At 43.7% G+C, this 22,911-nt stretch overlaps 7 protein-coding genes across 7 annotated transcripts; 4 read left to right on the top strand and 3 right to left on the bottom strand.

Moving 5' to 3' along the window:
• Nucleotides 1-2,984: 2,984 nt before the first annotated feature.
• Nucleotides 2,985-4,620, top strand: O0I10_010071 (uncharacterized protein; the record flags this gene model as incomplete). Its single annotated transcript, XM_058490054.1, has 8 exons — nt 2,985-3,062; nt 3,128-3,315; nt 3,372-3,572; nt 3,641-3,826; nt 3,899-3,932; nt 3,993-4,152; nt 4,209-4,362; nt 4,434-4,620. 8 exons carry the CDS (start codon nt 2,985-2,987, stop codon nt 4,618-4,620), a joined length of 1,188 nt encoding a protein of 395 aa, XP_058339163.1.
• A 1,147-nt stretch (nt 4,621-5,767) lies between these two features.
• Nucleotides 5,768-9,375, top strand: O0I10_010070 (carbamoyl-phosphate synthase, large subunit; the record flags this gene model as incomplete). Its single annotated transcript, XM_058490053.1, has 4 exons — nt 5,768-5,981; nt 6,050-6,373; nt 6,439-6,940; nt 6,999-9,375. 4 exons carry the CDS (start codon nt 5,768-5,770, stop codon nt 9,373-9,375), a joined length of 3,417 nt encoding a protein of 1,138 aa, XP_058339162.1.
• Nucleotides 9,376-9,637: 262 nt separating this feature from the next.
• O0I10_010069 (uncharacterized protein) lies at nt 9,638-11,297 on the top strand (the record flags this gene model as incomplete). The annotated part of the gene is made up of 8 exons (XM_058490052.1): nt 9,638-9,925; nt 10,001-10,093; nt 10,161-10,322; nt 10,390-10,530; nt 10,597-10,770; nt 10,833-10,966; nt 11,029-11,139; nt 11,195-11,297. The coding sequence occupies 8 exons, from the start codon at nt 9,638-9,640 to the stop codon at nt 11,295-11,297; spliced, it is 1,206 nt and encodes a 401-aa protein (XP_058339161.1).
• A 1,432-nt stretch (nt 11,298-12,729) lies between these two features.
• O0I10_010068 (uncharacterized protein) lies at nt 12,730-13,693 on the top strand (the record flags this gene model as incomplete). Its single annotated transcript, XM_058490051.1, has 2 exons — nt 12,730-13,503; nt 13,574-13,693. 2 exons carry the CDS (start codon nt 12,730-12,732, stop codon nt 13,691-13,693), a joined length of 894 nt encoding a protein of 297 aa, XP_058339160.1.
• Nucleotides 13,694-14,000: 307 nt separating this feature from the next.
• On the bottom strand, nt 14,001-16,245 carry O0I10_010067 (uncharacterized protein; the record flags this gene model as incomplete). Its single annotated transcript, XM_058490050.1, has 10 exons — nt 14,001-14,063; nt 14,142-14,294; nt 14,355-14,510; nt 14,600-14,668; nt 14,728-14,864; nt 14,967-15,177; nt 15,251-15,387; nt 15,444-15,579; nt 15,670-15,789; nt 15,838-16,245. The coding sequence occupies 10 exons, from the start codon at nt 16,243-16,245 to the stop codon at nt 14,001-14,003; spliced, it is 1,590 nt and encodes a 529-aa protein (XP_058339159.1).
• A 595-nt stretch (nt 16,246-16,840) lies between these two features.
• On the bottom strand, nt 16,841-18,476 carry O0I10_010066 (tubulin beta-2 chain; the record flags this gene model as incomplete). Its single annotated transcript, XM_058490049.1, has 5 exons — nt 16,841-17,430; nt 17,494-18,080; nt 18,159-18,298; nt 18,370-18,386; nt 18,449-18,476. The coding sequence occupies 5 exons, from the start codon at nt 18,474-18,476 to the stop codon at nt 16,841-16,843; spliced, it is 1,362 nt and encodes a 453-aa protein (XP_058339158.1).
• Nucleotides 18,477-19,157: 681 nt separating this feature from the next.
• O0I10_010065 (uncharacterized protein) lies at nt 19,158-22,443 on the bottom strand (the record flags this gene model as incomplete). Its single annotated transcript, XM_058490048.1, has 17 exons — nt 19,158-19,310; nt 19,387-19,470; nt 19,537-19,651; nt 19,735-20,187; nt 20,243-20,355; nt 20,412-20,476; nt 20,532-20,649; nt 20,703-20,839; nt 20,896-21,031; nt 21,092-21,283; nt 21,355-21,478; nt 21,543-21,614; nt 21,670-21,779; nt 21,836-21,954; nt 22,019-22,150; nt 22,211-22,378; nt 22,431-22,443. The coding sequence occupies 17 exons, from the start codon at nt 22,441-22,443 to the stop codon at nt 19,158-19,160; spliced, it is 2,304 nt and encodes a 767-aa protein (XP_058339157.1).
• Between the last annotated feature and the right edge of the window lie 468 nt (nt 22,444-22,911).

The following is a 22,911-nucleotide window of genomic DNA, read 5'->3' as shown; positions in this document are numbered from 1 at the left end:
GGCGACCTGGAGTCACCTCGAATTGTCGTAGGCACGACCGGCAATGCGAAATCTGGGATTGGCAAGCTTGATCGTGAAACTTTCACACAAGGTGCTGTTGGCCAAGCCGAGCCCATTGCTCTATTCAAAACCGCACGTTTCATTGTAAAGTTTGGAGATACAGGCACCTTTATGTTTGTAAGCGTGATGCTATATGAAGAGTGGTCTTTGTTTAATGTCAAGTAGGTGGACCCTGGCAGAGCAAAAGATGCAGAAGGACCCCTTTGTGTAACTCAGCTACTTTGCATGATTGGAAGGGTCAACGTATGGTACGCTATACAATGTTCAGTAACAGCTCATCATTGAAAGCGAATACCCACTTTCTCCCTTCCACCATTGTTGCCCAAAATAATGCATGTGAACGATTGTCCTGCTCCAGCCCAGTATGACCATCATTAAACTTTCTTGATCCGAGCAGATTTGGATGAGTTACGCCCAAACAAAGAAATGACATCCAACACCAAAGAAATCTACTTGAACTCTACCTCTTCCACTCCCACTTCATTTTCTCTTCCTCCCATTCTCAACTGGTAACCCATTAAAGTACATACAACTACCACCTGCGAACGATTGTCCTGCTTCAACCCATCATGTCAATCCTCCCATTGTGTTGATCCGATTGTCTTTGACTGAATGGCAAGTCCCTGGCGTGTACGCCCCACTACAACACCCACAACACCCGCGTTTCTTGACACTTCACCTTCTTTTGTACAATCCTCGACCACAACCAAATGTAACAGTGCTCATTGTTGCAGCAGCTGCCATTGGCAAAGTCTTCACTCCATTGTCCCCAACAGCGTTCTTTACTTGCAGCCCTTTTCAACGTGAACAGCAGGTAGCCATTGTATAGAAGCAGCTTTATTTACGCATAGCAACATGCCTCAATACATACGACTTCTTACGGATATGGATATGGATATGGATACTGGTTTGGTGTATGAGATGGAAGGAACTGGATATAGACAACGGGTGAGGAAGGGCCTTTGTTCTTATTGTATGTACCTCGTACCTGTTGTCAACTTGAACTAGATGCTATCACTTGAGCGATTGGTGCATTCCAATACCGTACTTCGCACGCTATTCCATGACAGCAACATCATCGTTTGTGCAACATATCAACCATCATCAACCAACTGCATATTTTGACACGCCATGGACATATTTCGCCACCTCACATCAAGTACCACTTCACATCCATCTTAGAGTAACGCACGCATAAAGAATCAGAAACTTCCCATATCGATGTATCTTCCCATTGAGCAATTTGCTGTACTTCTCAATCTATCTCTTGTGAATGATGTTGGATTAAAAAGTTACTTCATCGTAAACGACATTGGCCAATTAGTTCAAAGTTTCTATAAGATCTTCCTTCTTCCTAAGTTAGACCTCGTTGTGTTGGGCATTTGATGCATTGTATTATAGAAAGATAATGTAGAATTATCGAACATGTCGTGGTCAATGCACTGGGTGGCGACATGATGCCCATCGTGCAGGGTAGAGCCAATTAAAACCTCGAAAAGGTACCTTTAAGAACCATCCTATTATCCACGCTAGTCGATTATGATAATTGAATGCTTTCGAGTGCGCACCAAACTATGCGATGGATGACTACTTAACTATGTACTCAGATGCAGGTATCAGTGATCATTTTATGATCATCCTCGCCCCATGCAAACACTTGGCAGCGTTAGAAGATCTTACTTGGATGTACATTTATTGACCCTTTTCTATCCTATGCATGTTTGGTGTACACAAGCGTCAGCATCAATTTCATGATAACATTATTACTTTTACTCTTCTCTAATAGAGGATTGTCCTCATAAACATTGCTATAAGGCTCGTTTGGGTATTGGTGCCAGTAGTTTAATTGAATGAGTATGGTGGTTCTCGCAATGAATCATGGGCACAAAGGATGATAAGCTTGTGAATAAACAAAGCGATTTGACACCTAACAGAGAGCTATAAATGCCAATCCACTTCAAAAAGCGTAAGTCACATACTCAAAGTGTAAATTGGCTCTCTGAGTCGGTTGCATACAATGGTATAGAAAAAAAGAAACATCATATACATGCATGATGCGACAAAGGGCAACATGGGTTATCGTACTATGAGCCTCAATCTTGTATAAGGACCGACAACTACCAAGCACAGCGCAGTTTACATTGAGCAGCAACATTCTCCGAGTCTCGGATGTTCATTGTTACATGCGAGCTTAATGCATACCCGTGCACATGTTTATATGCATGGGCGCTTAATCCGTGTAGCCGGAAATCATTTGAATCCATCCTTGGAATTACATTATAGATCCACTTGACAATGGCTCACCATTCATATGTGGGGGATGGGTCATCATCATTTGTTATGCATGAGTGATAGCAACAAGTAGCTGTATCCGATTAGGTTTGCTGTATCGTGTCACAGCCAGATAGCGGTTTCCTTCCGCTTCACAAGAATGATCTTCATGTTCATAAATTGTATCAAGACAAAGAACACCATTCTCGATCGCCAATGCATGCTTGTTATGTATATGTCAAATGATGGTAATGTTATGGTAGAGTAAGTGAGTAATAAGCGGGGGTTGTCAAGGTGTATCAAGCCATGATTGCCCGACAAAAGAGAAGACCGAGTGAGCGGGATTCACAGCTTTCTGTATCATCATCACACCAGATCCCATAAATTGCCTCTCATGGGTGATTGTTGTATGATCCTCGAGTTGAAACAATAGTAGATGCAACTTTGTAATGTGGTATCAATCATAGTACTATCTTATATGTATTTGGGCCGAGCAAAAGTAGATAATAACAACATCCATGACATGCAAGCGTTGGGATCGTGTCCTACAGTAACTGAAATTGCCCGACGCATCGGCGGTTGCACACATCTATCTCGAGAATCTGTTTAAGCTCTCACGCACTTTCTCTTCCCTCTCTTCTTCACTTGCCAAAATGAACGCCACTATTGAAACCGTCATTGACAACACAATTAACGGCCTTGACCGTGAGTTGCGCCAAATCAGTCTTCAGGTGCGTCAATGTCACGTGTGCCCAATGCCCAACTATAAGCAAAACTAATGCGTCCCATTTGACAGATTCACGATAACCCCGAGCTCGGCAACCGCGAATACAAAGCCTATGCTCTTCTCACTGACTATTTGGAGAAGAAGGGATTCAAGCTCACTCACAAAGCCGTTGGCCTTGAAACAGCTTTTATGGCCGAGTTTTCTAACGGTCCCGGTCGCCGTGTTGGCTTCTGCTGCGAATACGATGGTCTTCCAGGGTAAATATGGGAAGAGAGTACTCGTGTTGTTCTTTTACTGATGGCTCCAAAAAAAGTGTTGGCATGGCTTGTGGTCACAATTTGATCTCGGTGCAAGGATTGGCATGTGCTCTTGCTACCAAGGCTCTTATGGAACAAAACCTTATCCAGGGTACATTGGTTTTGTATGGTACACCAGCCGAAGAAAGCACCAACGGCAAGATTGATTTTGTTGAGCAAAAGGAGGTCCAAAACCGTGTTGATGTTGCAATGATGTTGTAAGTAAAAGGACAATGACAAGGGGGGAACAAAGAACAACATAGTAACGTATGGACACGTGATTTAGGCACCCTTTTGCAAAGGATTGCTTATATGCACTCATGTTGGCTCTTGATCAAGTCGAGATTGAATACTTTGGAAAGGCCTCCCACGCTGGAATGGCTCCCTGGAATGGAATCAACGCTTTGGATGCATTGATGCAAGGATGGGATAACATGTCTATGCTTCGTCAGCAAACTCTTCCCTCTAACAGGTAAGCAAGCAATTGATCAATGACATTCATTATTCATCGCATTAACCATCTTCATCATTGTGACATGTAAAGAATGCATGGATTTATTCAACATGGAGGCAATTCGGTAAGATAAGATTGGTGGCAGGGATAAATGAAACAAGAGTCTTTTAACACGTATCATTAGGCAAATGTGATTCCTGACTATGCCTCTGCCAAGTTTTACATTCGTGCCAACACTCGTGAACAGCTTGCTGAACTCAAGCCCAAGTTTGAGCAGTGCTTCAAGGCTTCAGCTGTTGCTACTGGATGTCAAGTGAAGTTGACTTGGGGACGTCTTGTTGAAGGTACATGGTAGTAAGCTTACGGATATAAGGGTTGTAATCTTACATTGAATGCATAGATGTCTTCGTGAACGATACCATGACTTCCATTTACAAAAAGTATTCAGAGCAGGAAGGCATGTCCTTTGCACCACGCACCGAAGAGGAAAAGACAACCACTGGTTCAACAGATATGGGTAACTTCTCTTACGTTGTCCCCACGATTCACCCAGGGTAAGTAAAAACATGGTTGGGAGATTGATTGATTGCTTATTTGCTTATTCATGCATTCCATTGCTCTACAGCTTCGCCATCGGTACCACAGCCGCCAACCACACTGTGGAATTCACCAAAGCCGCTCGTACTGAACAAGCTCACGCCTATACCCTCCGTGCTTCTCGTTGCCTCGCCAAGACAGCTGCCAGCATATATCTCAATGAAGATCTTTACAACCAGGCTGTTGCCGATTTCAAGAAAGGAAAGCCCCAATAAGCGACATTTGTTGAAATTAGAATATGACATGATTTTATATAAACAAGTGTTTATGCATGCTCTGTACAGCTATCTTTATTCAAATGATGATTGCGCACAGGATTCTTCATTTTCATACAATAGATGTCTACCTGTGGTTTTCTTGGTATAGATGTTAAACTAGCTACTCTCGCTTCTTCGGTATACAAAGTCATCCTTGTGTTCTCGCGTAGCTGTCAAGGTGTTTTCATCCTCGTCATCTTCAATAACAAGCACCGTTTCAGTGGATCCGAAAAGGTGGGCAGCTGTGGTCGAGTGCTGTGCGTCACGGTGTGGGGTGTACCATGTGTCTTTAGTCCATAGCAGGTGGTCATCCAATTCGGTGTGGTTAGAGTGCCTGAGAGATTTGCTAATGTCGTTACATTCACTCAATGCGATATTTATACGACTTGCCATCTTAGTGGTGCTGACGCTTATGGAGAGGCCTCAATTTACCTTGTGAGCACTGAAAATTGCTTCGTCAAACGCCAAAAACCAGGCAAACGAATACCCCCTTCACAGCATCACCATCCTGATCTTAAATCAGACATACATTATCGCACTTGAATTAAATTATGCAACATTTGAAGGGACCCAAATATGTGTTTTCATGCGGTGTTCAACAATTGACCTTTACCACCCACCCAACTCATCCAAAGATTACACAACATTTCATACGCTATTCAATAGGCCAACCATATTGTAAAAATCATAATGCTTCTAGTACTACACTCCAATGGGATGAAAAGAAGTACATGTTTGGAAATATAGATGCGATTATACTTGAAGGGAGGAGGAGGATCTGCATCATCTTGGATTGTACGACGTGAGTCATTCACACCAATGAGTCATGCCTATCAAAGTGTGTGTTCGAGCTCCGTCAGGGGTCCCGATTGTTATAAAAGCATCAGTTTCACTGGGCTTCTTCCCAGCCACCGAAAATTCCTCTTTGTTGCTCTCATTGCACATCTTTAGAAGATACACAGAACCTGTTTCTTTCTTCCTTGTGTGCTTTTCTTCACCCCTGCGTTTACATGAACTGTGCTTTTTACCTCATTACTTCTGGTCTCTTGGCATTCGACAAAACCTACATTGACAACATCCTTATCAAGTGAACACCACCTCAACAATGAACTCTATCAACAATTCCATTCAATCAACCCCTGCTCAAGCTGCTCCTACTCCTACTCCTCTTCCTCTCCAAGGTGAATCTCGCGATGGTGCTGCTGCTAAAGTCTCTGAAGAGATCCTTGGTGATGTTCCTCTCGTCAAGGTCGAAAAGGTGCTTGTAGTGGGCTCTGGTGGTTTGAGCATTGGCCAAGCTGGTGAATTTGATTACTCAGGTATATACAGGGGTTGTGTGCTGATTGATTAGTGTCAGCTGAAACTGATCTTTATCACTATCATATAGGCTCCCAAGCTATCAAGGCACTTCGTGAATCTGGTATCAAGACTGTGCTTGTCAATCCCAACATTGCCACCATCCAAACCTCTCATTCGCTTGCCGACGCTGTTTACTTTTTGCCTGTCACCCTTGAATACGTCACCTATATTTTGGAACGAGAACGCCCTGATGGTATCTTGTTGACCTTTGGTGGCCAAACAGCTCTTAATTGTGGTATTCAACTTGATCGTGCTGGTGTCTTGGATCGTCTCAACATCAAGGTGCTTGGTACACCCATCAAGACTTTGATCACTTCCGAAGATCGTGATCTTTTTGTCAAGGCTCTCAATGGTATGTTTTCTTGTTTGCTTGGTTCTTTTAAATCAACATGGAGCTAATGATGATGATGATTATAGAAATTGACATTCCTGTTGCTCAATCCACGGCTGTGGAAACTGTTGAAGAAGCACTTGAAGCAGCTTCCAAGATTGGTTACCCTGTTATTGTGCGCTCCGCTTTTGCATTGGGTGGTCTCGGATCTGGTTTTGCTGATGATGAGCAAGAATTGCGCTCTTTGGCGACCAAGTCTTTGGCATTGACGCCTCAATTGCTTGTTGAACGATCCATGAAGGGTTGGAAGGAAGTCGAATACGAGGTGGTGCGTGATTCTGCCAACAACTGTATCACCGTTTGTAACATGGAGAACTTTGATCCCTTGGGTGTTCACACGGGTGAATCGATCGTGATTGCTCCTTCCCAAACATTGAGCGATGAAGAATATCACATGTTGCGTACAGCTGCCATCAAGATCATTCGTCACCTTGGCGTTGTCGGTGAATGTAATGTGCAATATGCCTTGAATCCTGTCAGCCTCGAATACAGAGTTATCGAAGTGAATGCTCGTTTGAGTCGTTCTAGGTATGTGCCATCTTGTTTGATAAATAACGCTGTTTATTGATTGATTACACTATTCTAGTGCTCTTGCTTCCAAGGCTACTGGTTATCCTCTCGCTTTTATTGCTGCCAAGATTGCCCTTGGTCATACCTTGCCTAGTCTCCAGAACGCTGTTACCAAGACAACCACTGCTTGTTTCGAGCCCTCTTTGGATTATGTTGTGACCAAGATTCCTCGCTGGGATTTGTCAAAGTTCAACTATGTTGATCGCCATATTGGCTCTGCCATGAAGTCCGTTGGTGAAGTTATGGCTATTGGTCGTACATGGGAAGAGAGTATGCAAAAGGCTATCCGTCAAGTGGAACCCAGCTGGCAAGGTTTCCATGCGCTCAAGACCCCCATTGACGATGTTGATGATGTTCTCAAGAACCCTACCGATCGTCGTTTGTTTGCTATCAGCCAAGTGATGCTTCATCCTGATCCAGCTGTGAGAGCCAAGTACACTGTCGACTACATCCATGACCTTTCCAAGATTGACAAGTGGTTCTTGTACAAGTTGCAAAACATTGCCGATTTGCATTTGGAGTTGGAGGAGTTCAAGGGTACCGATGTTAGCAATGTGCCTGTTGATTTATTGCAAGATGCCAAGAAGGCTGGTTTCTCTGATATTCAAATGAGCAAGCTCCTTGGTTGTGATGAGATGGCTGTGCGTGAAGCTCGAAAGTTGCACAACATCACCCCATTTGTCAAGCGCATTGACACTTTGGCTGCTGAGTTCCCTGCACACACCAACTACTTGTACACCACCTACAATGCCTCTGCCAACGACATTGACTTTGAGGACAAGGGCACCATGGTACTTGGCTCAGGCGTTTATCGCATTGGCTCTTCTGTTGAATTTGATTGGTGTGGTGTCTCTTGCATTCGTGGCTTGCGTAACATTGGCGAAAAGACCGTGATGATCAATTACAACCCTGAAACAGTATCCACCGATTTTGACGAGTGCGATCGCTTGTACTTTGAAGAACTCAGCTTTGAACGTGTGATGGACATTGCCGAATTGGAGCATGCCAAGGGTGTCGTGGTGAATGTGGGTGGTCAATTGCCCCAAAACATTGCCTTGCGCTTGTATGAGAACCATATCAATATCCTTGGTACCTCCCCCAAGATGATTGATGCTGCTGAGGATCGATTCCAATTTGCTCAAAAACTCGATATGATTGGTGTTGATCAGCCAGCTTGGAAGGAGCTTACAAGCGTTGAGGAAGCACGTGACTTTGCTGACAAGGTGGGATATCCAGTGTTGGTGCGTCCTTCGTATGTGTTATCTGGTGCTGCCATGAACGTTGCCTATGATCATGAAGCTCTGGAAAAGAATCTCAATGAGGCAGCTGATGTGTCACCTTTGCATCCAGTGGTTGTGTCCAAGTTTATCAAGGGTGCACAAGAAATTGATGTTGACGTGGTTGCTTATCAAGGCAAGGTGTTGGTCCACGCTGTGTGTGAACATGTGGAAAATGCTGGTGTGCATTCTGGTGACGCTACATTGATTCTCCCACCACGTGATTTGGACGATGAAACAATGGCACGTCTCAAGGAGATTGCTGACAAGGTTGCCAAGGCATTTGAGATTACTGGTCCTTACAACATGCAAATTATCAAGCAAGATGCACCTGATGGTGGAAAGCCCTTGCTCAAGGTGATCGAATGTAACTTGCGTGCATCTCGTTCCTTCCCATTCGTATCCAAGGTGCTTGGTGTCAACTTTATTGATGTGGCTACTCGTGCACTTGCCGGCAAAAACATCCCTGAACCTGTTGATTTGATGAATGTCGAATATGGTTATCAAGCAGTCAAGGTGCCACAATTTTCATGGACTCGTCTTCAAGGTGCTGATCCTTTCTTGGGAGTGGAGATGGCATCGACTGGTGAAGTTGCATGCTTTGGCAAGGATAAATACGAAGCTTTCTGGGCAGCCATTCAAGCAACTCAAAACTTCCGTATTCCTCAACAAAAGGCTGGTGTGTTGATTGGTGGTGATGGTGAAACGGATGAAGATGATTATGTTCATATTGCAAAGATCTTCCACGAGGCTCTTGGTCATCCATTGTTTGTGCCTACCAATCAGGATGCTGAATTCCTCAAGACCAAAGCTGGTATTGATGCCAAGGTGCTCAATGTCGCCGCCAAGGCCGAGAACAAGCGTGAATTGAATCGACTATTCAAAGACCACAAGATTGACTTTGTGATGCATCTCGCCAAGGTCCGTCCTACTTCTCAATACGATGAAGGCTATATTTGCCGTCGTGCTGCAGTGGATTTCGGTATCCCACTTCTCAATGATGCCAAGGTTGCCCGCTTGTTTGCTGATGCATGTGTTCAAAAACGCGATATCGCTTCTGGTGACATTCCTAACGAAGTCAAGAGCTGGAGCGAATATGTTGCTACCAAGATTTAAGATACATAGACATACAATTCATATTTAGATAAAGCATTGAAATACAATTATACATTTGAAAAAGTATGTTATTATATTGAAAGTGGAAGTGAAAATCATGTGGAGGAGGAGGAGGATGAGGAGAAATGTAATGCTGTAAAGCGGTCCGTGGATTCACGCGCGCTCTCTCAAGGTGTGTGTGTGTGCCCTACTCTCTTCCTATCTAAACCCCTTTCTTTATCGATCCACAGCTAATCACTGCATTGTTGCCGTGCGACTTTCAATGCGTTGCGACTTGCCAACCTATGTCTTTACATCACTCGTCCTATTTGCGGCCGCATTCACTGTTTCTTTACAATCCTTTATTGACTCTGAGCTATGGCACAGCGTCAAGGAGTGCTATGGTGTTCACACGGATCTCGATCTGCCGGATGCTACTGACCAGCTACGGTTTCATTGGCATACTTCTATTCCAGCACTCGGATACAATCGACAATTCCCGGCCATGTCGTGTAGTGGATACATTTCAGCCTTCTTCACTTCGATCGAAACACAAAAGCTTAGCCTGCTGGTAACTATAAACTATACACACGCACACACACACACGTATCCAAGCAATTCAACCCTTACGTATCATCATGAATAGATACATATCAACATGGCTGTATGTTGCTTTGTTCTCTTGGGCAAGATCGTCATCAAGTTGTTCTTTAGAGGATTGTTACCCGTGGAGAGCCAGGTAAAAAGGAGTAACCCCAATGGTGTGCATAATAGCGTCGCTGACAATGGATGTGTTATTACTATAGCACATTTACGATCGAATGCTCAACTTTTTATTATTCAAAGTGATATTTGTGAGTGCTATTATGGATCCTGTGTGGATACACATTGTACGCTTGTCAATATGGATATCGGTGCTCGGGTTCCTGCGGATTTTCAGCCTCTTAAGTCGGGATCGCTTTGACCATGTAAGCCCCTTTGCTCTGATTTTGGACTAGGGAATCGGCATAAGCTGACTTGTAAACTCTCTTTTAGCTTGCCACCATGCCCTACTTGCCAGTCGCAGAGTATCGAAAAGTCACCGTGCTCTTATGCATCATTTTGATTTGCAACCTTGGATGGTTTGCTGCAAGCTATGTCCTATTCCCAACTTCAATCACTTTTCTCACTTTGGAGGTACAACAAGAACGACGCTATACGTATACAAAGCGATTATGATGGCTAACCCTTTCCTGCTGATAGTTTCTTCCTGTATTGTTGGATACCTTACAAGTGATGACCAAGTACTTTTCACAACTATTGGATCAATGGCGGGAACATGGCTTTGAGAGCAAGCGTGCCGTTAATTATTACATTGAGCTAAGCACAGACATGCTTGTCATGGCTCTGACACTAGTACAATACCTTCAAATTTTGGTAAGTTGTTTTGCTTGAACCATCAAAGGATAGCAACGTTGGCTAAAATAGACATCTCATAGTGGTCACATGGCATTTCATTTGGGCTGGTGGACATTGTGCTCTTCCTGAATGTTCGCAGCGTGTTGAAGAATCTTTACAGAAAAGGTATGGTGCATCGGGATCGTTGGCGAGCTATGTCGTATGTCAGGAATCGGTAAGTCTTTGCTATTGGATGTGGGATAAGGTGGCTAGAATCATTTAACATGTATTCTTTAGCTATGTTGACGCCACACCAACCGAATTGATGATGCGAAATGACGACTGCGCTATTTGCAGAGAGAAGATGAAGACCGCCAAAAAACTTGCCTGTGGACATCTCTTTCATGTGTATGTTTGTTTATTTTGACATGCCGGATACGTCATGCTTATCAAATCTTTATAGACATTGCCTCCATTCATGGATTCAACATCATGTGTCGAAACCTACATGTCCCACGTGCCGTCGATCGCTCTCACCACCGGCAACTGTAGGCGCTCAATCATGATCCTCACACATACAACGTTCACATTTTCCTTTCGCTCCTTCTTTTCTGCATTACCACCCATCCGCAATACAATAGCATCATCATCATCTCTCACTCTCACTTCAACACACGCATTACGTCCATCTAATACCTTATCCTATAATTGCCTGGTGCTTTCACTTCAAATCAACATAGTATACTTTTTTTGTTTCCCATTGGACCTTACTATTTAAGTTTGCACAATCTCTTGTACTGTACGAGTAAAAGGAAATACCGCTCGACATTGTATGGCATGAGAAATGCGTGTTGGGGTTGGGTTGGGTTGATAATTATGATCTGATGACAAGGACAAGGATAAGGGTAATTGACTCGTGATGGTATTGATCGGTGAATGTAAATTCAAAAAGCAAATCATGCATTGATCAATACTTTGTATATATTAGGTGTCGACATACCTTTGTATGGCATATCACTTGGTCACCAAGTGCCAAGGAGAATGTCAGCTTATCACATGTTGTGGTGAGCTTGGAGTGTAAATTGAAACGAGACAATGGTTGCAATCAACCTACATATATGCCGCGTGACAAACAGCCAACAACAATAAGCAATTGCTGGTCGAGAACATTAATTGCATAATATTTCATCAAGGCAATATTGCTTAATATTTATGGTTGTGTCTGAAAGCGGGTATGCTTTTTGGGGTAGGGGTAGAGGGAGACCTATGTACCCTATAGGCTATTACAATGGATGGATTGTATGTACCAATGCAACCAATAGATCCGTTACGCCAATGGAGAGGAGCTGAAAGTTATTCTGTGTTGGGGGATAATGCCGTTTAACAGAGCTTGGCCATGAATGGTAAGACACGACAAGACCCTGTTTCCGTGCAAGGTCAATAAAAACGTGGAGTCTCCTTGGTCAACACGCATTGGAAATAATTGAATAGCTCTCGGACCGAGTCGTTTACTCTTTCCGAGTTTCAGGGGGGCCCAAGTGGAATTGGTTACTCTTTCTTGATGTTGCACGCGAACGGAGGTTAAGCAGAATAAGAGACTGACAGAGGTCAAAGTTCCTTTTTTTCAACACTACGCCCCGATACTACTGCATGCAACAAGCTCCAATCGATACAATAGTAAAAAGGCGAGTAGGCTTTCTTTTTTTTTGCCACATCGACTCTGCTAATACTGATCTGTCAATTCGCCTAGAGCAGCCTTCTTTTGGACCCCCTGCCTAGATGTTGCAGTTAATGCTGCTGCTTTTGCGCGTGTGTGTACATGTGTTGTGCGTGTGTGTGATGATAAGTTGGGAAAGTGGAAGATTTAAAAGGAAGACACACCTCCTTGCTTTCTTTCTCCCCCACAAACTCGGCTCATTTCTTTTCTCCCTCTCTTCCACTTTACACCCTCACACACACACGACCTACACTTGCATCAGCCCTTTTTTCATTCTCTCTATGAGTTACCAAGTTGACCGCCCTTCACACCTTTTCCACGATAGCTGTACACCACCAGCTTTAATGAAAGATACTTTTTCAGTTACATTACCCGTACCGAGTACTGCTGGTGATACCATTTTGGGCCCGTACTACGACCATCGATCACTCTTTGACACTTCACCACATCACCATGATATGAGTACTCCTGCAGCAACAACAACGACAACAAATGGGTGGATGTTGTCTCCCGTTCCAGAGCATCATCATGCTGCTGCTGCATCTTTGGCGAATATCGGCAGCAGCAACAACAGCAGCAGCAGCAGCAGCAGCATTGGCGTTAACAATCATGGCCCGTCACCACCCCCTGCTGCTGTTGCTGCTCATCGTGCACCCCTACCAACGCCACCATTATCGTCTGTGGAGTCGCATCAACATCATCATCATCATCATCACCATTCATCTCCTCATATCCATTTTCCCTCTTGGTCATCAGCCATGAATAATAACAACAACACCGCATTGATCCCACCAGCGTCAATGACGTATTGGTTGTATCCTGCACAACAAAACCTTCATCATGCATCACCACCAGTTAAGGATCACAACAATCCATCCGCCACCAGGCGGCACAAGCCATCGTCTCCCTCATCGTCAAATGCAAAATCAACCAACAAATCTGCAAACTCCTCCTCATCATCAACACCTCCTCGACGATACAAGTGCAATGTTTGTGTCAAACGTTTTTCCAGACCAAGCTCATTGGCAACGCACATGCACAGCCATACAGGCGAGGTAATAGCATACCTTTATAAAAAAAAAAGATGCTGTATGGCTGATGGACCATGTATGTCATTCTACATAGAAACCATTCAAATGTCAAGTAGAAGGTTGTGGACGTAGGTTCTCGGTAGTCAGCAATTTGCGGCGTCATGCGAAAATCCACAGTGGCAAACCTTGTTTACAAACCACCGCCACCTGCTAAAGCGTGTGTGCACAGTAACTCCTGCCTCCTTGTTTTTGGGCGCACATGAGGGTAATTCTGTTTTTGGCTGTACACATTTGTTTATCAACCTTTTTTGCGTTTCCTCCTTTTTCCCTTTTCATCCACTACTTGTAGCATGTCGTGTAATTACTATTCTTAAAGTTGTTTACAAATGGAGCTTATCCTTGGCATCGTGATATCATCATCATCATCATAAAAACCTCTCACATATACTAGCTCACAACATCACGTGGTTTTTATATATATATTTATATGCACATCCGTTCCATGTTTAAACAACCCTATATCATGCAACTGTGTCTGCCATTCCTTCTGTTTGCTCGAAATAGGATTCCCAAAGTGCAACAATCTACGCATACACACACATAAACATTAGGTTGGTGCTGCTATCCGGAAATTCCATCTATAAAGGGAAGTAATGACTTGCCTGTTTTTGATGTTCGATCATGCTGCATAGAAACTGTTCGACGCTATCACGGAAATCCTCCACTTTTTCGTGATCAAACCGATCCAATTCGCTCTTGATAAGCTTTGAAATGTCCTCAAATTCGCGGTGGCATTCATCCATGCGTTGTTTTGCCTTTTCGTGTATGATGCTTGTTAACAATGAAACAGGGTAAATTGTAATTCAAATACCTACCTCGTTTATTTCCTGCTGTGCAGCAGCCAATCGTTCTGGTTTTGCACTCTTGGATTGATTGCCACTGAGACGGTCGTAAACAGCTTGCTTCTTTTGTACCTCCGATTCGGCTTGCTGATAAGCTTGGTATGCCTTGATACGTGCATTAAACGACACCTGCATAAAGGGAGAAAAAAGCAAGATTGGAATGGGTCACGCCATTCTGTTGGTCCAATCTCCACCCCCCTTCCCTTTCAATGCCTTACCCTTATTGAGCCTATAATGCGTATATACTCATCGATGGTGTGTTCTAATGAAAGTACATCATGGTGGGCCTATTGGCGATGATACTTAGTAACATACGTTTGGATCTCCCCTTTCAATGACAACATACCTGTTGTTCATGCAACTCCTTCATCCTCTTTTGAATATCCGCCAAAACAATCAAATGTGTTGATAGGTCACGATCGAGTTCAGCCGATGCAAGTGGTATCATGCTTTCACCAAAATCAGCAATTGCGCCACCCAAATCTAAAAAAAATCAAGCATACCATCGTGTTAGACAAGATACCATTCGCGATAGTCAATCCACCCTTCTTCATCTCTCCCTCGCTCGCTCCTCTCTTAACCTGCCCTTTCTTTGCTTGACCACGCTTTCAACACTCTTGAGCAATCCTTTGAGTTGGTTTTCAAGTGCTTCAAGCTGACTTCGTTTAGATGCGAACCATTCATCCACCTCGACGAATTTGGAAAAGGGGTTGCTGGCAGCATTGGAAATGGTCTCGCCAAAGGATCGCATAAGGCTTACTTTGGGGGCGTCAGGTTCAGCACGTTTTTGTCGTTTCTATCATAGTTCTTATCATCAGCGTCCCCATTTTTCTCTTTCAACGTACAAACCATAATAGAAATAAACTCACCTCAATATTGAAAGATTCACTCTCGAGGAATACCTTGAGATCAGGATCACCATAAAGCATAGGGTGGCGTACGATCTTTTGTAGACATCGTTCAAGTGCAATCCGCCGTGATTCTACAAATTCATCTTGAAAGCGTCCTATAGGATGGTGTGTGTTACTTTAGAAGATCGACATGCATTGAATGCCTGCTTACCCAAAGCGTGTTTTTCAGGAACAGGTGGTACAATTACACCAGGGTTACCAAGCGTGAGTTGATTGTAAAGCCATAAAAAGTCTCGATATCGACGTGCGACCACAAACTCTGGGGATCGAAAAGCAGGGGAGTTGGTCTACATGGACGGAAACGATACTTGAGTCGTACATGTCAATATACTCTCACTCTTTTTTTTCTCGAATGGATGGGTCCAGCATTCTTTTACCTTTGTTTTGACCTTGTATACGATATGTGCATTAATGGCATCGCCCACCTTTTGAGGATCTTGAACTGTGACATGGAAATACGGCCGTGATCCGCTCTCAGGCACTTGTAAGCTATCCGGCTATGGACAAAATAAGAATCATCCCTCTCCTATTGAGTACACACATACTTGGCTATATTCAGACGCAACTTCTTCAAGAGAATCTCGAGTCGTTGTCGTTGGCTGTTGCCCAGCATCCAAATGCAAAGACGCCATGCCATTGGAAATACTACTATTGCTGCTATTCACGGTTTGTTGTTGTTGTTGTTGAGGAGGAGGAGAAGGTGCTGATGGTTGTGGTTGTGTTGATACAGGTGAAGACGATAATGAAGCTGTAGCTGCTGCTGGTGGTGGTGTCGCTTGTGGTTGCTCTGGTTCTTCGTGTGATACTGTTGTTGGTAATGACGATGACAGCGTGGACTCATGTTGCTCGGAAGACATTGGTTGCGTCGACGAGGAAACGACATCAGCGAATGGGTTGGCTTCCAGGATACTGTCAAAGTGGTTGCCGTCAGCCGTTGCATCCAGATTGTCCATTTTGTAGAGTGTGTATTCCAAGGATAACCACTGAAAGGTCGTCGTCGGTCATGCTTGCCAGCTGAGTTCACATTTACATGCGCAAAATTATTCATTCACCTATGCATAAGCCGATGGATCCTTGTTGTATATAGACGCATTTGCTAGAGATTGGGATCTATAATAAATGGAACTACTTCAAGCGGATTGTCGATGAATAGGTGACAAGTGGTTGCATGTGATTTCATCGATATCAATGTATGCTCCATCAAATGAATACGCTATATCAAATGCAGCTTCCCATAATGGATTTTAGGTCGAGATATCAACAACATCGCTATCTTTTTTTTTCATAAAGGGTTTATTGCAAACGATATGCAAGGTTACATAACTCTGGCCTATTAAGTCTGATGTAGGAAACAAGATATGGGAAAGAGGAGGAATGAACTACTTTCCTTTTGATGAAGTCTTTGAAGAAGAGTTTTACGTATTAGTTTGCGTATATGATCCGAGAAAAGAGAAGAGGAGATGAATGTGTGAGAGAGGGTTTGCGCGTTGCTGAGGAGGGGAAAAAAAGCGATTTGGAAAAGGTTTTGTGATAATGGGGTAATCAAATCTATTGCTCATCCTCAAGAGGGAGCTCCTCTTCTTCCTCAAGATACTCCTCATCATCCATAAGCTCCTCATCAGCGGTTGCTTCTTGGTATTGTTGGTATTCGGAGACCAAATCGTTCATGTTGGATTCGGCTTCAGTGAATTCCATCTCATCCATACCCTCACCAGTGTACCAATGCAAGAAAGCCTTACGACGGAACATGGCAGTGAATTGCTCGTTGACACGCTTGAACAATTCTTGGATAGCAGTGCTGTTACCAATGAAAGTACCGGACATCTTGAGGCCAACGGGAGGAATGTCACAAAGCGAGGTCTTGACGCTGTTGGGGATCCATTCAACAAAGTAAGAGGAGTTCTTTTGTTGCACAGCCAACATTTGGTTCTCAACTTCCTTGGTGGACAAGCGACCACGGAAGATAGTGGCAACAGTCAAGTAACGACCATGACGAGGATCAGAGGCAGCCATCATGTTGCGGGCATCAAACATTTGAGCAGTCAATTCGGGCACGCTGAGGTTACGGTATTGTTGAGAGTTGAAAGCGGTCAAAGGAGCAAAGCCAACCATGAAAAAGTGAAGACGAGGGAAAGGCACTAATATGATGTATCAATGATGAGTATCATGTATGATACGCGTGATGTATATATAAAACTTACCCATGTTGACAAAGAGCTTACGAAGATCAGAGTTCAATTGACCAGGGAAACGCAACGAGGTGGAGACACCGGACATGACAGCCGAGACAAGTTGGTTAAGTTCACCATAGCCAGGGTTGGAGAGCTTAAGAGTACGGAAGCAAATGTCGTAAAGAGCCTCGTTATCGATACAGAAGGTGGCATCACAGTTTTCAACGAGCTGATGGACCGAAAGGACGGCGTTGTAAGGCTCAACAACGGTATCAGAGACCTTGGGAGAAGGAACAACCGAGTAGGTGCAAAGCATACGATCGGGATATTCTTCACGGATCTTGGAGAGCAAAAGGGAGCCCATACCGGAACCAGTACCACCACCAAGCGAGTGAGCAAGTTGGAAACCTTGGAGACAATCGGTGTGTTCGGCTTCCTTGCGAATCACATCCAAAACGGATTCAACCAATTCGGCACCTTCAGTGTAATAACCCTTGGCCCAAGAGTTACCAGCACCAGATTGAGCGGAAATGAAGTTGTCGGGGCGGAAGAGTTTGCCATAACCGCTGCCACGAATAGCATCCATAGTAGCAGGCTCAAGATCAACCAACACAGCTCTATAAACATACACACATTCTATTAGCCCTATTGCACACACACATCTAATGCTCTCTCTCTCTCTTTTTATCTTTTACCTTGGCACATATTTGCCAGAGGAACCTTCGTTGTAATAGACGTTGATGCGCTCCAACTGAAGATCATTGTCACCAGCATAAGCACCAGTGGTATCAATGCCGTGTTCTTGAGAGATGGTTTCCCAGAATTTTTGACCAATCTATACAAGCACCCAATATCAGTATTGCTGTAATAAAGAGTACCTCTTGTCATATGCCAAAGAAGACTCACTTGGTTACCGCACTGGCCTATAAAGAAGAAGGTTGTGAGTGCCTGGCACTCTTGAAGCATCGCGCATCATCCAACTTACCAGCTTGAACGTGAATGATTTCTCTCATGGTGGAAGTGAGTTTGCTTTATAGAGGGGAAAGGATAAAGAATATAAGCAAAGTGAAGGGTGATGACGAAAGGTAGACTTACTGTCGAGATTAAGAGTGGATGAGGAAGAAGAAAAAAGTGATGAGGGAAAAAGGAGAAAGAAAAGAGGGAGGTTGTTGGCTATGATGTCTCCAGTCAACAGCGCGCGGGGAGAGATATGTGTGTACGCCTCCACGTGCATTTAAGCCAAATGTGGGTTGCACACAGCGCTCTTTTAGCTTTTACTACCTCGCTCTCCCTGTTTATCGCGTCATGAAAAAACAATACACATAGCTGTGAGCTTAATATGAGGCCTACTATTCTTCAGTGTCACCAAAAAGTATAAAGATCATATCGTATCTTATGCAGCTGCATCATTTACTTGCAACAATGCAAAAAAACGACTGACACATCCGACAGGGGCTGACACCTACCCAACCACACCTATTCGGTCATTCTCAGTAACAAGGCACACACATCCAAACTGAGAATGGATCCATCTAACGTGTTGCATCCCCCAGTGTAACTTGTACTTGTCTCGTGTTGTCCATTCCCATTTCCGCAAGCAGATCGCTATCCATTTTACTGCATATAGTCCCTCAATGCCTGTATCACGGTGTTTGTTTCTCTCTTGAGATGCCTGTGCACGCGCCTTTGTTTTATTATTCATGTTCTTCATTTACATCTTCTTCCATCAACTGCTTTCTTCTATCGATAAGAGACCCAATGGTGCTGTATAAGAGATCATAGATGCCATGGAAACCAAGGTGATTCAAGTGCTCGAGGAATTCAACGCAATACTCATTGTAACTCAACTAACAAAGAAATCCAAAATCATGTAAGGCCATATGCAAGAAAAAAGCACACCACTATTCCCATATTGGTACTAACCGTGCTGCCCATCGCTTTCAGTAACTGTGGTGTAACAGGCCCATCATGCGCAGAATTATCCATATTATCTTCATTCATCCAATCCTATGCCAAATGACACATTAACATCATGGCTTTGCATGACATCCAAACACACACACACACACTTACAGCCAAGAACTTTTTCGAGTACCCTGCCAAGCAGGTGGTATGTGTAAGAGATAATGCGAGCTCCATGGATTGGCCGCGCTCCTCGACCATTGCTTTAAACGTGTCGTAATTGGCTCTATGCGAGTAGATAAAATAAAAGAGCATCAATGTACCATGATTACGTAGCATCCAAGTTGGCCTCTCACAACGTTTACTTACTGTGACAAAGAAAAGGGTATATAATCAGGATTGGTGCGTCGATGTGAAACATTGGCCCATAGCGAAGAGCATACATCCATCACATAGGAATTGAAATTGTCGAGGTATTCTGCAGTGTGCCGTGCGACCCAATCTCCTGTTTGCTTGTCATTCTCCTCAAACGCCCGCTTGTACTGAGCAATGATGCCACAAATACGTGATAACGCCATACCCGTATTTGAAAAGAAGCTGCGATACACAACCGGTGCCGCAGGAATAATGATTTCGGGAATGTCGTGTGCCAAAGACATCGAGGACACCAGCTCAAAAAACGATAAACAGGCGTGTTGTAAGAGAGGATGATCACTTTCCATCACTAGCCCAAGTGCACTGATGCGATCCACGTGTTGAATGAGATGATGGATTGAGGAAAAGTACTCGACGTCAAAATCAAGGCCACGGAATAACCAAACCCTATCCACAGCATTGAGTACGACATGATTGGTTGCTTGCATAAACACGATCTTACATGTTATCCACCTCTGTATCAAGGTCGGGATCCATTCGTCGTTGACCATGAGAGCGCCAGTCGATAAGAGCCCAATTCTTGACCATCGATGTATAGCAAAGAAGGAGACGAGACTACATGAAGCATACATCAGCTATCATGCCATACCCTTATAGATGTTGCAACTTGCCTTCCACGTCACATCCGATACACAAAACAGCTGATAAAGCGGCCTCAGATAGTTGTGTTCCAAGTCTATAATAAAAAGTTAGTATGCCTAAATACTATGGGCCTGGATCTATCCCTTTACCTTCAAACGCAAGTGGTCGCACATAGGTCAACAGCTCAAAGATCTCATCAACAAAGTCGATACCATTCCAACTGCTTATATACTTCTCAAGGAAGGCTTCTACAATGGGAAGATGTGCCTACGTTTCGCATATAAGCAACATGATAGCCATGCTCAACTTGTAATACTTACCCGAGTCAAACGCGTCATGGTGATTAACTTGACCAGCAAGTCCTTGAAGTACTCGTGTGATGTCTCCGTATAATGCCATCTCATCAAGCTCTGTAGTGTGTTGCTTAGCCAATAGCTGATCCGTAGAATAGATGTATCTAGAGAACCACATGTCAATCAACGGTGCTTTTCCTAATTCAATGGCATCACTTACCATCACTACAGCAAATAAGCACATGTTGCAAGAGACGATTGTTGAGAACAGCAGCCATCCGATCTGGTAATTCTAGTCGATCAATCATCCTGGCAAGTCCACCCGTGTCCGTAAATTGATTGATAGTAACCGAATCCTGAATAAAGACACCAAAAGCTTTAGCAATACCCATTATTGGATATCCTAATGCACTTACCAATTGTTGACGGGTGGTGGTTGCATGGGGGATTTCAAAGATGGCGGATTGTTTCGCTCCAAGCCTTCGGCGTTTGACCATTCTCGCTCCTGGTACTGGTGGTCGATGTAAGCCTTCTTCGCTCAAGAGATATTGATGCTGCCAAAATGCTTGGATTTGTGCAATGTTGTCTCTCATTTCTGGATCGGGATGCTGTGTGCGTGTGTGTGACCGATAAGTATGGGAACCAAATGCATGATTCACCATCACCATCATCCACTTACCGAGAAAATGAAATTTGTTCTTTTCACGCTTCGAGGCAATTCGATTTCAGGATAATACCCCTTGTACACGCTCAACAAGCCGTATAATTCAGGTTCTGCTCCAAACTTGCTAACCAGCTCTTGGCTATGCATAAGGAGGGAGTTAGCCGGTGTTGAGATTCACATGTCATATAGTACTGTATACTTACAGACGTTCAATACGATGACGCTTTACATGTACACGCTTGGTCATGAAATAGAGCAGATGGCAAAGTTGTGGTCTAAATGAAAAGGTTTAGTAACCTACTCATTAAACCAATCCTCACTATGACGTACCTAAAAGTTTCCATGGTAAGGTAATGGAACAAGACTGGATACAACTTGACAACATCCTCGGGCGTCTCGATCAAATCATATACACACACAACCCAATTGAGCAGACTTCCCTATACTCATCATCATTAGTGACCGTTTAGTATAGTTGCTCCTGATAGAGTCGTACCACAATGGTGGGGTTCATATCACGGCATGAAAGTTTTCCAAAGATGCGGATGAAGAGTCGTGAAGAAATCAAACGGCGTGGTAAGAGCAACTTGATCATTTTCCTGGCAGCAAATTGACCTATGTATATACATACATTGATAAGTATACGTGATCAAGATCAATGCATAGGCATATTACGTACCAAGTTTGCCACTGAGAATAAGATCCAATATGACGTTTAGCTGGTCATTGCTGAGGCCATACTTTTCAATGATAGGTTTGATCTTGTCATAGGTTCCTGGAAAGCGCTTGTTGAGGGCCCCCTTTAATGCGCCTAGTGTTGGATACTTTAGAGAACGTTCTATAGAAATGATAACGTCGTATGTACACGTACCACCATTGAAAAAGTACAATTCCCTTTGTAAACGCTCATCGGCTTCTTCGGCGTCACGATCAGGTTGCGAGATTATGGAAGCTGTCTGGACATTGCTGAATACAGAATCGGGTATGCTGCGAGTATCTTCTTCTTGTTGGCTTTTACTGTACGTGGAGGAATACTCGCCTAGGAACAGTGCATGTAAGTAATGAATTGAATAGAGACGAGCAGCACTTACTGATCAGCGACATTAGATAAAGAAGTGGGTAAAGTGTAGGTCAACGAGAAGAATGCCGAATTTGGAAACGGGAGGAAATGATACAGCAACAACCGCGCATTTCGCGACTTTGGCGCTCGCGCCCTTATCTCACTGGTTGTGTTACATGGTGCATAAATGGAGCTGTTTTGACCCTATCTTTTTGGGCCATGGTTTATGTAATAGTGGTATACGCTCTTGATGAATAAAGGGATCTTGAATGAATGATGTCATTTTAAGCATTCACGAGAATGCCGTAGTCATCACCGATTCTGGTCATTGTTATCCATCAGTATTTTTAGAAACGAAAAGGACGGATTACTTTATGTGATAATAAAGTAGGGCTGAAACACAGGATGATGATGATGATGATGGGTGATGGTGATAATAAGAGGTAGTAGGTGACCATGCTTGCTGAGCACATACATAACAACCAGGTTTGGGATTATATAACAAGGAGCAG

Source organism: Lichtheimia ornata (assembly GCF_029851405.1).
Source record: "Lichtheimia ornata isolate CBS 291.66 chromosome Unknown scaffold00064, whole genome shotgun sequence".
NCBI classification, from domain to species: domain Eukaryota; kingdom Fungi; phylum Mucoromycota; class Mucoromycetes; order Mucorales; family Lichtheimiaceae; genus Lichtheimia; species Lichtheimia ornata.
This window is presented reverse-complemented; position numbering and strand designations above follow the sequence as displayed.